This window comes from Xenopus laevis, chromosome 2L, assembly GCF_017654675.1.
Source record: "Xenopus laevis strain J_2021 chromosome 2L, Xenopus_laevis_v10.1, whole genome shotgun sequence".
NCBI lineage: Eukaryota > Metazoa > Chordata > Amphibia > Anura > Pipidae > Xenopus > Xenopus laevis.
In genome coordinates, this window is record NC_054373.1 from 172,508,754 (window position 1) to 172,525,914 (window position 17,161).

Here is a 17,161-nt window from a genome sequence, read left to right on the forward strand (position 1 = left end):
CTACTGGGCAGCTTCATCCCTCAGGACAGCCCTAACAACGCTGCAACATCCAACTGATATGGGGGGTTTGGCTGCCCAAAATTATTTCTTTACTACATTGCAACTAAACTGGTAAATGCATGGTGGTAGTATGCCCCTAATACACAGAATGCTGCTACCACATTTGAAGCGCAACTAGCGGGCTCCTACGAGGCCCTAAAGAATTCATTGTAATGAGGTAACAGAGGTCTTATCACCACGACCCCCTTTTTGAAAAATATAATACAAATATGGAAGATTGCAATGCAATACTTCCCTAAGCAAGATAATGAATATTCAGGATTTGGAATATCGCTGGAATATGTTTGGAACTTTGGAATATCCCGATGTCCAATTGTGGGCTAATTACATATTAATTAATATTAAATTAAATTAAATATTTAGGTCAAATAACAACAAGATATCCTATCCTTTAATGCACTAAAAGATAAAGTTTTACTGCCTAACAAAATGTATTTCAGATACTTAAAACTACGCCATGCCTACATATCCCAAATGGGAACACTACAAATAGACACTACACCTAGGCGACTGGAGGCATTGGCAAGTGAACCTGGTGAACCCTTTGTAAGCCTGTATCATAATTTTACTCCCTACTAAACAAACCCCAAAAACCGGTCCTGCAAAAGCTGTATACAAAATGGTCAAAGGATGCCCCTCACCTTACCCCAGAAATGTGGGAAGACATACTGATAAGTGCGAAAGATAAGATGATCCAATTGAGATACCTACATCAAACCTATTTAACACCTCATAGGTTACATATGATTAATCCTACCATTCTGGATGTCTGCCCCAAATGCAAAGGCTCCCCAGAAAACTATATTTATATGGTATCCACAAGTTTTGGAAGAAAATAACAGAAGAGATTAGTGAATTATTCTCTGTTATAATTTCCCTAGACCCTTTGACTCTTCTTCTAAATCAAGTAGAGGAAACTGCCCCTACAATGGCAGAGAGGGCATTGCTAAATTTCTTATTCATTCAAGCAAAAAGGTTAATTGCTCTCAAGTGGAAATCTGAACACCCACCGAAAAAGAAACAGTGGATAGAAATGCTTAACAATTCAATACCGCTTTATCAAATTACTTATATGTGTAGAGATTGTCCCAAAAAATTTGATAAGATTTGGTCCCCATGGCTCTCTGAACATATGCCATCACTGCTACTTCAAGAAGATCTAGATCTGTAGAACCCCTCTACCTATCCTTGCTTCCCCCCCAAAGACGACAGTAATCCAGAACTAATTGGGTAATACGTTTTTTACTTTATAAGCAAAGTACTCAGATGTCCAGTCATAGATACATAATTGAAAGTACTCCACTTGCATCTCATATATCATACGGTAACTAATAACCTTGTAAAAGTTTACTTACTTGATGTTGTTAAAACTGAGATAACTGTATACAATGCTACTTTTCTGTAATTCTTATGAATGCTCCTTCTTTTTTTTGTGTGTTATGTGTTGTTTGTGAAATTTAATCTCAATAAAAACAAATTTAAAAAAAAAGAAAGAAAGGGAAGAGATACCAAAAACTCACCTCCTGTAGAAGAGATTCTTTCTTCTTTGACGATAAGTTCAAGTGCTTCTCAAGAATAGAGTAGTATTTTTCACTTTCCTTGTCAAACTTCTTCTTTCCTTCCTAGGGGGGCAAAACAGAACCACCTGAATGTTTTATGTCACAGTATTCGGGTTGAAACAAGCATAATACATGAAAAATTACATTTGCCCAGTTTTGGCTTTGTGATGTATTTGTGGTAATATTACATTCCCCCAATCTGGATTCTTAGCTAGAGGCCATAAGTGAATGCAATTCCTTCTTTAGTCCAGCTGGGCACCCAGCTGCATTGTGGGTAAAAAACATAGCATATCACTTTGGCTCTCTAAATAAATGAGGCCCTTGATCTCTGATTTGATGACCCGTATCACAGCACTTGGTCTGCTACCGTTTAAAGTCACAGCACTCATTTCTGACTTCGAATAGCCATATATTTCACAGTAGGGGCTACATTAAGCCACATATCATTGGTGTCTAGGAGAGCCCAATATGGACTTCCCTGCCCAGGTACAATATGCAGTCATTTAATCACCCTTATTTAAGCCTTGCTCTTTCCTGTACTTAAATTGGCTTTCCTTCATCCTTTTAACCTATGACATTTAGAGAGTAAAGAAGGAACCCATAAGCCTTTAGTTACACCAATGGTTGTAGCATATATTGATAAATCCAAATACGTACGTATATAAGGCTATTTTCAAGAAGTAAAATGAGAAGAGAGGAAAGTTAACCTGACATATATAATAACTTTGTGTTCCTTTGAAGATGGGACTTAGAAAACAGCTCCAGCAGAACAGCCATTGAATCCAAACAGTGGCTGCCACCTGGAAAAAGGCAATGGATGACTTCATTCATGGTGCTTCCTATTAGGAAAATGTGCTATCATGCAGAACATTCCTCAAATCCTTTTTTTTGTCTTTTAACATGTAATTACCAACTGGAGGCCTCCTTTCCTTCTCGTGTAGTCTGAGCGCAGACAAAGGGGCACTTCCAGGGTACATTGCTCATAGTTTAGGTCATTCCATTTACTTTACCTTTCTCCTATTTTGTTTTTTTTTTTGTCAGGCTAAAGCAGCTCCCCATTGACTTTTAACAAAATGCAAGTTTAATTGCTTACACATTTGACTGCTGGAGGATGCTGTTCCAAAAACATCTGCAATGCGGCAGGCAGAGTTGCCTTTAGTTGCAGCAAGGTCAGGCAAAAGAAAACAGAACTCCTAGCATCCCAAGACAGCCTGCAGCTGATGGAACCACTGCAAGATGGGCATCGGTGATATATTGCGGGTGGTCCCATCTTGCCCTACAATTGCCAAATTTCTCTACTGTTTCTTTCTCCCTAGCTTGCTCTAGTGCCACTATCTTGTCCTGCTCTCGATATCTTGCTCTACCACTGTCATCTGACCTAGTTGTTGCCATATTCTGTACTGCTACCATATTAACCATTTCCACCATCTTGCCTAGTGTCTCCACCCTGCCCTGCTCTGGATATCTTGCTGTGCTGCTGCCATCTTTCACTACTGCTGTCATTGTGCCCTACCCTTGCCAACTTATCCTACTGTCGCTATCTTTCATTACTGTTGTCATCTTGCCCTACTGTCGCCATCTTTCATTACTGTTGTCATCTTGCCCTACTGTCGCCATCTTTCATTACTTTTGTCATCTTGCCCTACTGTCACCATCTTTCATTACTGTTGTCATCTTGTCCTACTGTTGCCAAATTACCCTACTGTGATCATCTTGCCCTACTGTCACCATCTTGCTTTATTATTGTTGTTATCTTTGCAGGTATGGTGGTTCGACAAACCAGACTCATATATATCTATTGTAACTCCAAATATTTCCAAATGGAAAATCAGAAAATTTTACACCACACCCTCCACCTTGAGCGCACCCTCTTACTAACAGACACGACCATCGTCTCCCATGTAATCCCTTCCCTTTTGGGGCCTGTGAGTTCAGACTAAATAGGCGCAAATAGCAGGTATTCCATATGAACATATTGATCTCCAGGTTTTATAGCACAGGTTCATACATATTATCCAGCAGTGATTTGTGGGCTATTATGGGTGGTTTGTGATACTGCTCTGGACATTGCTATGGACGAGTTTGTAGTCATTCTAACAGAGATGATAGTGAGTGCAATTATTATTGTTGCATCCAAGTGCATAAGCTGTACAGAACGGTTGTTTAAAAACAAAATACATTATATGGACAGGCTGCATAAACAGACGGAAAAACACATTGAATATCTATAAAAGAGAATATATAGTTTCCAGAATGGCTCCGGCACCTGCTCTTTCAATTTTATCCATAAAATCTGTTTACTATGAAAAGAAGAAGAAGAAGGCACGTTGTAGCCCTTGCACATTCCTCTGCACAGGAGTGTTGGACGCCACGTACCAGATCTGCTCTGTTCATCATTTTGAAAGCTAAGGCTTTTCTTTCTTCTCCCTTGAAATCCAATCTCTGCTGAACCATCTGAGACTCTCCATGTCACATATAAATCATCACAAAGGCGCTCGGAGGAAACCATTTAAGCACTTGGTTACTTTTCTGGAAAAATGTGGATCTTCTATTGTTTCTGTCATATATGTCACAGCTTTAAATACATTGTGACAATACCTGGAAATAGTAAGAGGATTTCCAAGGGAGTCCGCTGCAAGCCTTGGGGCAGACTTGTAGCTACACATGTTTTTTCATCAAACAGCAGAGCAACAAGCCATACATAGGGATGTATATTGTATATACCCCAGTCTGTGCACAAAGCTTTACATTTACTTTAGGTCTCAATGGTAAAGTTGTCCACCCACAGGCAACAGGCAAACCATGGTCTAAAACAATTGATTTCCAATAGGGTCCCGCTATGGTAGTAGCTCCATAGGTGAGTGTCAGAAAGGACTCTGGGGGGGGGGGCACATTTACTTTGCTCGAGTGAAGGAATGGAATAAAAAAAACTTTGAATTTCGAATGTTTTTTTGGCTACTTCGACCTTCGACTACGACTTCGACTTCTGATCGAACGATTCGAACTAAAAATCGTTAGAATATTCGACCATTCGATAGTCGAAGTACTATCTCTTTAAAAAAAACTTCGACCCTCTACTTCGCCACCTAAAACCTACCGAGGTGCAATGTTAGCCTATGGGGAAGATCCCCATAGGCTTTCTAACAATTTTTTGATTGAAGAAAAATCATTCGATCGATGGATTAAAATCCTTCAAATCGAACGATTCGAAGGATTTAATCGTTCGATCAAACTATTTGCGGTAAATCCTTCGACTTCGATATTCGAAGTCGAAGGATTTACATTCGGCAGTCGAATATCGTGGGTTAATTAACCCTCGATATTCGACCATATGTAAATCTGCCCCTTAGTGAATTGCTGTTGGTCTATGGCACATGCCGGGCATCTAACAGATGAAATACAAAATAAACTGCATGAAGCCCCTTCTGTTATACAAGCAGCATTTTAGCATATTCATTTTTCTTCAACAAAAACTACTGGGGCAGTGGTTTGCTCTGCTTTCTTTTCAGCACTCTGGGAGTGCAGGGCAATGTAATAAAAGGTGTTATCATATAACCCTAGGTATACCTGGGTTCTAACTGCCACCCTGAAACTGTCACAATTGCCAAGATGGACATGAACGCCCAAGTCTAGTCACTAAAAATATGGGGAAATGGTCAATTTAGACTTTAATTTGTTCATGATAGGGGCTTACGCTGTAGGCTTCACTGGGGTGGGGAATGATGGATAAAATCTCTAAATTGCTGGGGGAACATGTATGTGTTTATGTAGGAGTGTGGCTATTTCTCCAGTATTGCAGCCTTTTAATATAACCTTTATAAAACATTTAATTAACATGCTGCCCTGCTTTTTCCTTCTCATTTAAAGCACAAACTGATTAATTACTGTTTATTTTGTGATTAGTATTGGCATTTCCTTGACGTTTTAGACCTTTTGCTTTGTGCTTTGTGAAGCAGTTCAATTACCTGAAATAACAAAGCAGGAGACACTAAAGGACAATTCAACCGACAATTTGATTATGAGCCTCTATGAAATCATCCAATTAGAAATCTCAAATGGTTAAGTCAGAAGAAGTGGGCTCCAATACGTCCTCAAGTTTTCTTTCTGTATGCTATGATTTCCTACTTGTGGGCTGACCCCAGCTACTGTTTGTAAATGGAGCCGTATTAGTTGACACAGTCCAGATTGGGGCATCCATGCTACTAACAGAAAGGCTACCAGTCTTGGGAAAGGGTTCCATCTACTGGAGACAAAATAAAGATTGCAACAACTGAGAATTTTTTTTCTGTGGAAAGAATGTGTGGCTGGCACATTTTATCTGAAGGGCTTCCAATGTTTCAAAGCATTGGTAATGGAAATTTACAAGGAAGTAGAAAAAAAAGTATTTAAAATTCCCTGTACTGTAAATACAGTAAGTGTTTGCCATAAATGTCTTCATAACTAGCTACTCTTGGCATAATTATTACAGGAATTTAGGATTCACCCCAAATCACGCCCTTCAGGTCGGTGACCCATTCCTAAGAGCAGTAACTAGTGTGATCCAGACTGAAGGACATTTAGGCTGATATTTTTGATATTTGCTCTTCTAGATCTAGCTGGAAGCCCATCCAGATGATCAATGAGGGTGATATTTTAGGTCACCTCTTAATCTTGGAACTTTGCCTGAATTACTGAAGTATAATTACTGAAAAAGGTTTCATACATCCGTAACCTTGAAGGGGGTTAACCAAATTCTGAACCCTAAGGCTGCTGGCACATGGTGCTACTTGGGGAAATTAGTCGCCCAGTGACAAATCGCCTCTTCTTTGGGCGACTAATCTCCCCGAAATGCTTTCCCGCTGGCTAGAATTTAAATCTCTGGCAGCATGGCACTTGGATTGATTCAGCTTTCTGAAGTCGGCAGAAGTTTCCTGGTGCCACCACCCAAAATTCTCCACACTATGGCTGGGAATTGAACAATACACATCGCAATATCGCACAGCTACCGAAAGGGGCATCCCACCCTAGTTTAATATAATTGATATGTTTCAGATATACAGATGTGACTCCTAATCTCCCAGCATAGTTACATATTAAGGTCCATTGTCAAAGATGCTTTGTTCTGTAGGCAAGAGACTTACAGTTGAAGAACACTAGGCTCACCATAGGTTGAAAAAACCCAATATGTAAAATGTGGAATGAAACAAAAAGTTTGAAGTAGATTAACATTAATTGTGTTTTTTTAAGCACGGAAAAGGCCACTTGATTTGATTTGAACTTCGCCTCTGCCTTTTGATGTACTGTAAATGGTTACCAAGGTTAAGGGGCACTTGGAAAAAAAATCCTTAAGAGCCTTGATGGAGCAAGAGTAACATGAGATTGTGGCCTACGCAGAGATGAGCTCATCCATATTACCAGCTGTGGGCCAGACTCTGTGCTGACCAAATAAGGCAACTTCTGCTCATTCCTGAAATCCTTTTACCATTCTGCTCACTTAATATTTCCTGGTATTTGAACAATAATTGCAGCATCCACTCCGTTTTGCTTCCATCCAGGATTCACAACAACAACCACAAAATATTTAGAAGACGTGGACAGATCTCTGATTTTTATTTGTTTTCTTTAAGAAGAACCATGTAATCTTCAAATGGCGACTGAATGGATGGAGGCGACTTTATTGCTGCATCTGGCACACATGTGCACAACTCTAACGTCACAGCGTGGAGTAAAATCAGTGAACTTTTTCACTTTCATGATATGCCTTCAAGAGTTATCAGCAGAGAAACGGGTCTTCTAAAAAAACGGTGTCCTCATCGGCTGTAGGTCTTGTTTCCTAAAATTGAGGGAGTCATAATTACGTTGTACTTTCAGAGGAGCAGCAGTCTAATCTTGTGTTCTTCCTGGTAGTTTCACCAAGGCTGGAAGTCAGCATGGACTTTAAGGAAGGGAGGTGATATAAAGAAGTATGGTCACTTAGTGAACATATCCTATCAAAAGAGGACACAATTACTTTTTCTCAGCAACATGGCTTATCAGACCCAAACAGCCACCAATTTTGTAGTCCACCACTGTCATGGCAAAATATGGAGATATGATTGGACTTCAGTAGAGTAGAGGGCAGGTTTCCAGTCGACTTTTTAGTATAGTTTTCCATAACTTGATGAAATGTTTTATGGAACAGCGATGGGGACGCACTAACTCCACTTCTTCTGACAAGTTAATGTGAAAAGCTAAAAGAAGATACCCAGGAAAGTGACTAGGCCAAGTTTGACAACAAGCTTGACAACAAACAAAGTACTCTTTCGAGCTGTTTAACTCCATGATTGCAAGAGCAGTCGGGCACAAATAAACATTTTATTTTGATGAGAATGTCCCTTTATAAATTGAATTATTTATGAGCTTCAATTTGCTCATACCAGATATTAATTTATTGAGAACAAATAATTCCTCATAAAATTGTTTACAGATGGAAAGTGATGGATAATTCTCAGCTCAATCTGTTGTGACATTTTGGGGGGGGGGGAGGTGGGACTGAGCTCTGTTTGGCACAAAGCTGACTTAGCTTGGTTTTAAGATGGTAAACCTCAAAGTAATTTAGAATGAAAAATGGAACAATACAACCTATACAATATTATATCACCATGTCATGTGAAATTCCCACCTATAAAAAGGCCCAAATAACTCCAAATTTACCAAAGAAGCCTTATAAAAAACTAGAATATCAGTGGAATAAATGAGCAGACCATACCTTCCTCTTATTATCCCTTGCCTCCTGTATTATATCCTTTATATACACAATTTACCTCTTCATAGAAACTAATGGGCTCCTTTATCAAAGCCACCTTCCCTGTGGGTACCCCACAATAGCTGTCCACAGTTGAGAAATGTCCATTTGATTAGTTCTACACAGTCTGAAAAGCAACGGTATTTGTGGTCTTGATAAAAGGTCATAGGAAAACTCAGGATACACCGCAGAGTTACTGTCATTCGTGTTACAAACAAGCCACTGTTATTGACGGTATTAGCATGAGACTGCACAGTAATGTGCATAAAACATTGAGACTTGAGAGCATTAATTGGGTAAAGAAATAACATGAACTTTCCTAGGTCTGGTAACCCATAGCAACCAATCTATATATATCATTGGTCACAAACCGTACTCCAAGGACTTCATATACAAAACAAGAAAAATATTTATTTTAATTTGAAATAAATATTTTTCTTTTTTTGTATATGAAGTCCTTGGAGTGCGGTTTGTGACCAATGATATTGTATAACATTTTTTAATCTGTACCTAGGCATTGACTGTTTTTTGTTTTGATTGCACTCACCTTGGAGTATATATAAATATATATATAGTGAATAAAGTACCCCCTCTTGTAAAATATAAGGATATAATAAGTTACAGAGGAGTTTCATGACCATATAAAAACACGAGGCCGAAGGATACTCGTGTATCCAATGTTTCGGCCCTTGTTGGGGCCTTTATCAAGGATCAAGGGCCGAAACGTTGGATACATGAGTGACGTAAAAATAAACTATTCAATTGAAAATACTTGGAGTGCTGGTCCATTTCGAAAAAATAAATAAATAAATATATATATATATATATATATATATATATATATATATATATATATATATATATATATATATATATATATAAAATACATATTATCATGTAAGTCTGGTTACATGTAAGCCCCTCCTTTTTCTAACTTGTTGCCTGGGTCTCAAGCTTACAGATAAGGGGGAGTCCATGATAGGGATTTGTGCTTTTTTGCTCCTGGCTAAAGCACTACCGTCTAGTATACAACCACATAACAACCCAATTCAGTCAGTGCAGCCCTTGCATTCCCTTAGCAAATGGCACCCTCTGTGAAAAACTCTTCCCTGTAATCCAATTATTTTCCTCTGAAGTATAAGATAAACAGGAAGACATGCAAAGAGAATGGGTTACACAGCACAGGATATGGAGGGTATGGAAAACTGATAACAGAGATTAACTCTTGATAATTCACTTTACTTTAAATAGTGCCTCCAGTGAGAAAACACTTCCATCAATCAATTCTAAGGCCAATAATACTATAATAATGTGTGAAGTGGCCCTGCAGGGACTTAGCATGTCTCAAACTAAATGAGAGCCTGATAAACCAAGGCCAGTGATAGGGTAATCGTCATTTAGAAATATTTATATAGGTGTGGGGTGAAAATATATTTTATCTTGACACCATCGCTAGAGTCAGTGGGTGCTTAGAGAACTGTCATGCATTATTCAAGAGATTCTCTGAACCAACAACCCACCCATAGCACACTGTTCCAAAGACATCAAGGGCCTAGAGTATCACCAATAATATATATTAGAGTTTGTACCCTTTAAAAGACTTACTTTGGCTGCCCCTATCTGTTCCTTCCGAAACTTTTCAAGTGGCAATATCAGGACATCGTTGGCATTCTGGATCTGAAAAAATATCAAAGAGAAATGAATTAACATAGGCAGTTTGTAAGCCATTAGGAATGCAGACAAACTGTCATATTTAGCATTGCCACATGGCTGCTATTTGATCAGCTTGACTGGTAAAAAGGCTATCTTGGAGTCGGCCTATGGGACACTTAAGAGTTGTTTCCACTTATACTGCCCGCCTGTGGCTGCTGGTGACCGTGACAGGCAGCAAAGTTGGTGACATGCTTTCATACACTGGCGGAAATACACAGGTGGATAAGATAGTATGTGTACCATGAGCCTTAAAGGAGGATTAAACCCTAACTAAAGAAGTAGCTAGAAATGTTGTACGCTATGTTTTGTGCTTCTGTACCAGCCCAAGGCAACCACAGCCCTTTAGCAGTAAAGATCTGTGTCTCCAAAGATGCCCCAGTAGCTCCCCATCTTCTTTTCTGCTGATTCACTGCACATGCTCTGTGCTGCTGTCACTTACTGAGCTTAGGGACCCACTCACAATATACAGTACACATAGAATAGAAATGTCACAATATAAGGCTGATTAGTAATTAATACAGATAATTACTACATGGCAGCACAGAAACCAGTGCAATTAGCATCAGAATTTAATAATCAGCCCTGTACCATCAGCTTATATTACAGGGGAAGCCCTAAGCTTAGCTTCTCAACAGCTGCTCAGAGCCCACTGAGCATGTGAGTGTCACAGACACTTTCCAAGATGGTGACCCCCTGTGACAAGTTTGAAGTCCTGGATCATTGCTGCTATTGACAAGCTGAAACTTTAGGCTGGTGCAATAAGTTCAGTATATAAAATATGGCATTTTAAGGCATATTCGTTTTTAGGGCTTACTTCTCCTTTAAGTTGGGTATTTGGTTTTATCTTTTAAGGGGTACAGTATTACGGTTTGGGTGAATCTAAAAAGGATGGATTCATTGTATCCAGTTAATGCAGTATGAATAGAACAAATACAAAAAAAACGCAATTACCTCCGAGCTCAGATTTAATTACAATTCACAGATGCCCAAATTGCAGCTTCGGCAGCTACTCAGCTAAAGACAAAATCCCCTGACAGCCATTTTTTAACCTCAATATGTAGTTCTATTGACAAGTGAGACTAAAATACACTAAACTAGCCTCGCTTCCGGATGTCTCATGGTATTCTCCCAAGACAATGCCTGGACACATATTAATTCTTCAGTTGGACGTAATACTAATGAACTTAAAAAAGGGGCACTGACCTTTATCTTCCCCCACTTGAACTAGAAAGCAAAGACAATTTCCATGGGAAAAGTAAGGAGAAAAGGCAAATAGATTAAGTAACAGGCAGGAGCATAGTGAATGGCCTCCCGTTCTGTTTATATTGTTTAGAGATGTAAATCCCACACTAGAATCCTCTCTAGAAGCAGAGACGAGAGCTTACAGGAAATCACATCTGGAACTGGAAAGCAGAGACACATGTATAGATGGCAGCTAATCTCAGGGAATGGAGCAACAAAGATGGCAGTTTATGTTGGGGAATGAGGGCCAATCATACATAGATGGCAGCTAATGTTTGTTGAGGAATGGATTCAACTATACAGGTATAGGATCCCTTATCCGGAAACCCGATATCCAGAAAGCTCCGAGTTACGGAATGGCTGTCTCCCATAGACTCCATTTTATCCAAATAATCCAAATTTTTAAAAATGATTTCCTTTTTCTCTGTAATAATAAAACAGTAACTTGTACTTGATCCCAACTAAGATATAATGAATCCTTATTGGAAGCAAAACCAGCCTATTGGGTTTATTTCATGTTTAAATTAATTTCTAGTAGACTTAAGGCACAAAGACCCAAATTACGGAAAGATCCGTTATCCGGAAAACCCCAGGTCCCGAGCATTCTGGTCCCATACCTGTATATAGATGGCAGCTAATGTCAGGGAATGGAGCCACAAAGATGGCAGTTTATGTTGGGGAATGAGGGCCAATCATACATAAATGACAGCTAATGTTTGTTGAGGAATGGATTCAACTATATATAGATGGGACCTAATCTCAGGGAATGGAGCAACAAAGATGGCAGTTTATGTTGGGGAATGAGGGCCAATCATACATAGATGACAGCTAATGATTGTTGAGGAATGGATTCAACTATATATAGATGGCAGCTAATGTCAGGGAATGGAGCCACAAAGATGGCAGTTTATGTTGGGAAATTAAGCCAATCATACATAGATGACAGCTAATGTTGAGGAATGAATTCAACTATATATGGATGGCAGCTAATATCAGGAAATAGAGCCACAAAGATGGCAGTTAATGTTGAGGAATGGAGTCAACCATACATAGATGGCAGCTAATGTCAGGGAATGCAGTCAGTCATAAATAGATGGCAGTTAATGTGAAAGAATTGTGCTAGTACATAGATGGCAGCTAATGTGAGGGAATAAAGCCAGCCACACATAGGGGCAGATTCACTAACCGGCCGCCAGCGACTGTTTCACACCTATCACAACACTTCACCAGGCGAAATTCGCTCAGACAACACTAATTCACTAAAATGCGGAGTTTCGTTGCGGGCACCGACCGCTGGCGACTTTTTGCTAGCGTTACTTCGGCAATGGCAGCAATTCAAAATGAAGACACGCTAGTGTTCAATTCTGTCTAGTGCAACTTCGCTCGAGGTCTTGCGCTCAGGTTAATTTGCTTACGGAGGGAAATTTAAAGTTGAATGGACATATACGTTGCAGCAAATACATTACATTACCACTGTTAATTACACATGTCCAGGGAAACTTAATAACGTTCCATATATTAGAGAATGTATGGGGGAAATCAGTGTTTTTTGAACTTCGATGCTTTTTCCACTCACAGATTATGATGATGTAAGTGACAGAAGATTGACAAAGATCTATGCACTCCAGTCTGGTGAAAGAGGTAACGCTCAGTAAAATCCGCATTTCCGTAAATTTGCAGAATAACGTCCATTCACCAGAGAGAATTTTCGCCTGACGATAGAGTGCGAATGAGCGCTACCACCTATCTCTTTAGCTAGCGAATTGGCGCCTGAGCCCATTAGTAAATTGTCAATGTCCCTGTGGGCGGTAGCGCAGGCGAATAGTTGCCATACGTTTTCCACTTCGCCCTTTAGTAAATCTGCCCCATTGATGGCAGCTGATATTAGGGAATGGAGCCAGCTATACATATATGGCAGCTAGTGTCATGGAATGGATCCAGTCATACACAAATGGCAACTAATATCAGGAAGCAGAACCTGTCCTACATAAATGGCAACTAATATCAGGGAGATGAATCAATCTTACATAGAGGGCAGCTAATGACAGTTAGTAGAGCCAATTACACATAGATGAAAGCTAACAACAGGGAACAAAGCTGATCACACACAGACAGCAGCCAATGGGATGGAGGGGAGGAAATATATACAGATGGGCCTGGCTGTTAATAGAGGTAGCAGATCCAACTCTACATAGATGAAAGCTAATGTGATGGAGTGGAGCCAATCCTATATACATATTGGCTAATCAGTCATATATGGCTGGCAGTTAATGCCAGAGAAGAACTTATCATAAATAAATAGCAGCTTATGTCAGGGAGAGGACCCATTCATACATAGATGGCAGCTAATAGCCTGGGAGAGTCATACAACGAATAGTAGGGAGCAGAGCCAATCATACATGGCAGCTAATAGTAGGGAGAGGAGCCAACTAATTGCAGGCAACGGAGCCAATCATATATAGATGGAAGGTAATGGAGCCAACCATACATAGATAGTAGCTAATGATAGAATGTGGAGACGGTCATACACAGTGAGGCAGGGAGAGACAGTCACACTAGACTGTGAGCAGTTGAGCAAATCATACCCATATTACAGCTAATGCAGGGAGCAGGGGCAGTGGGGCTTTTAGGAATGAAAACCAGTTGGTTTAGGTGATGACATCTAGAAATAATGTTTCCTTATATCTCTGTGAAAGTTTGCAGTGATACCCCCATACCATATCCCACACCCCCATTTTATGCCGTCTTTCTAATAAAGATACATCTCCTTCTAAACACTGAAATCTACAGAACCCAGCAAATGGCTCGTTTAGCCAGTGGAAGCAACTGTTGTGAATATTTTTCAATGGGCCGCACATTCTCTCATTGGGAAGCGGCACTTCACATACCAGTCATGCAGAAAGAGAGGCAACACTCGTGTGGGAAAGATCAGCTCAGGGGAACAAGATGTTCCAATGTTTATAACATCTACAAATCTCAGTGTTTAGATTGGGATCCAATCTCTACCCATTGGAACGGGTTAAGCCTTGATCTTTTCTTTAAAGGCCCTACTATAAAATAAAACTTTTATACCCTCACAAATGTATCAGCGGGGAGAGGTGTATCACATCTTCAGGTCAGAGCAACAGGTCAGAGCAACCCAAATAATAAAAGGGCCACCAGACTCTCCCTGACATTGGGCACGTGCCAACTCTACGGCTGGGAAAAATATTCCCAATGGACACAGTTATATTTAACTTTCCAATAAACAGTTTTGTTTCATCTGAACTCAATTAAGTGCAATCGGAGAAGATAAAAATGCTTCACAAGTCACATGAAAAAAAAGAGGTAAAAATAAGAGAGGGGACATTTTTTTCATCTTTTACAGAAAAAATCCTAAATTTACAGCATAATAACAATAATAAAAGAAGCATGTTGTATACTTAATTTATAGTATTCATAGTATTATAGTTGTTCCCGTTATAGTTGATGGTTTAAATAATATGTTTTAAGAGTTTGAAAGTCTTCTTCAAAGCCTTATAGGGGGCTCCTTTTGCCTAGAAGATGTATTAGATCTCACTCTATTAAAATCACCAGAAATCCTATTTGTGCAAAAGGCAGTTATTTTGTTTGTACTGGAATCAGTTATTTGAGTGAGCTCTAATACATCTATTAGGAAAGGGAGCCCCCCTATAAGATATATTGGATCTAACTGTCAATGAATATCTGACACCCAACTGCTGCATGAAGAGAAACAGATGCTGAGAGAGGAACAGTGAATATAATCTTGATTACTTCCGAAAAAATGCAGAATATTTAATTGATTGTATTTAATTGATTGTATTTCAGCTTATATTACATTCATTCATTTTCGTGATAGTTCCCCTTTAAGTATTCATTTTGGGGGTATAGTTTTCCTTTAAGCTGCAAGTCACAGTTTCCCTTATCTTATCTGAAATAGTTACAATTGCTTATTTTAAGGGTCAGGGCACAAGCTCAGATTTGGGGAGATTTTCCCGAAGTTTTCACGTGACGGCAACTTCGGAAAACGAAGCGATCCGAGTGCCATTCTAGCAGGCGGAAGGCAGTTTGGGGAGATTAGTCGCCCGGAAGAAGAGGAGACTTGTCGCCGAGCGTTTGCCCTGACCGTAAATTGTTACAAAAGTAAGTGCACCTGCCACATATTCTGGGCTCTCTGCCAAAAGCCAGTTAAGTTAGAAATCTGGATGTTCAGTGCAGGAGATCAAAGAGAAAGTCGGGGCATTTCAGTAACAACCCGGGACTGCAGGGTTGAGCTGTCAAAATCGGGACTGTCCTGTGAAAAACAGGACATTTGGGAGGTATGCTCTCGGCCTGCCCCCTGCTCCACAGCTCTGGATGATATCGGTGGACTTCTGGAAGTGGTGTAACTAGGCCCCACTGGGCCCCACAGTAAAATTATTTATGGGCCCCCAACATATCCAAAGGTTGTCCTGTTTTACCAATATACTGTATGTTGAAATTAGTCATTAATTAGGCCCTCATGGGGCCCCCTATACCTCTTGAGCTCCCCTGCTGCCGCAGGGTCTGTTTCTTCTATAGTTATGGCCCTAACTTCTGGTGCATATATGCATTTCAGTGAAGCGAGTAAGTAAGGATTTGGGTGGAAATTACGGAAAGCAGGACACGGACATTTTACTGCAAGAAACTGGAGGAGAGGGGCTTAAATTCGGGTAAATAAAGGGACGTTGATCAGTGCAAGTTCCTTATAGCAATGTACCACCTACGTAAATTATTTATTTTTTTAAACTATTTTTTGAGGAAGTCCTATCTTCTCTATTGCACTTTGCCTGGTCTGAGGTGGTGAAGGCAAGTCTGGCGCAAGAGGTAACGTTCAGTAAAATCCGCATCTTAGTGAATTTGCGTAGTTACGTCCATTCGCCAGACCTCAAATCCGCCAGGAGTTAGGGAGCGAAGTACCACTAAAGTCTATCTCCTTCGCTAGCGCGGTTACGCCAGCGACCGTTAGTAAATTGGAGAAATACCGAAATAACGTCACGCTGGTGAATTTTCGCCCGCATTAGTCACTTCTCCTGTATCATCATCATAGTACTGCATTATCCTTTCAGGTGGGATCAAGCCATTGCCCCAATAATGTGGGATTATACAGCTGGGATGCCAGTCTTTTTGGGACAATTGAATAAAGGAATGTCTGTGCTTGAAAGATACTTCTTCTGCCCCTATTGGTAAAGCCAAACCATTGGGAGCACTGCAGCTTATTCACTAATACTTTGCAGTGTTACTTATTACAAGGGTAAATATACCCTTTAATGGTGCCACATTGATAGCACTCATACTAGTTTCATCCTATTACATTGCCCTTTGGGCTTAGTGAAGTCATGTTGCTCTAGTAATACCAGCAATAAAAGACAAGTAAATGTAATTCACAATTCACATGAGCCATAGCATGGAAACAATTCCCGCATCAGGTTTGGGTTGGGGAGAAAACGGGAATTTAGAAAAATGAAAGACTTTATAAGCCACCTGACTTTTATTGTGAATGAAGCAGGATATGATCCTCTACAGCTCCAAATAAATCCCATATTGGCCACAATTCCACCCAAAGTGGGAGGTTGGAGCATTGGCAGATTTCCCACCTTGGAATGTTCCAATAGCCTAACTCACAGCAATTACATTTATTAGAATATATCTCTTGGCTATTTGGGGGAAATATAAATTTTTGGGAAAGCTGCTTTTTTTTAGGGGGGGATGAATTTTTTTTTTGGGGGGGGGGGATAATCTATTTTCAAAAATGACCTAATGGACTGAGTGAGAAAGTCAGAACCTTTGGTTTTAATAAGTAACA

General features: G+C 39.9%; 1 protein-coding gene across 2 annotated transcripts in view; it reads right to left on the minus strand.

Annotated features, from left to right (window-relative positions):
• Nucleotides 1-17,161, minus strand: part of LOC108708739 (rho GTPase-activating protein 42) — a 154,413-nt gene that overhangs the window by 50,142 nt on the left and 87,110 nt on the right. For both annotated transcript variants that reach the window (XM_018247767.2, XM_018247766.2), the window contains exons 4-5: nt 9,988-10,059; nt 1,581-1,682 (exon numbers count right to left, since the gene is read on the minus strand). In XM_018247767.2, the coding sequence (XP_018103256.1) occupies nt 1,581-1,682; nt 9,988-10,059 (174 nt within the window). The remainder of the gene's footprint in view (nt 1-1,580; nt 1,683-9,987; nt 10,060-17,161) is intronic.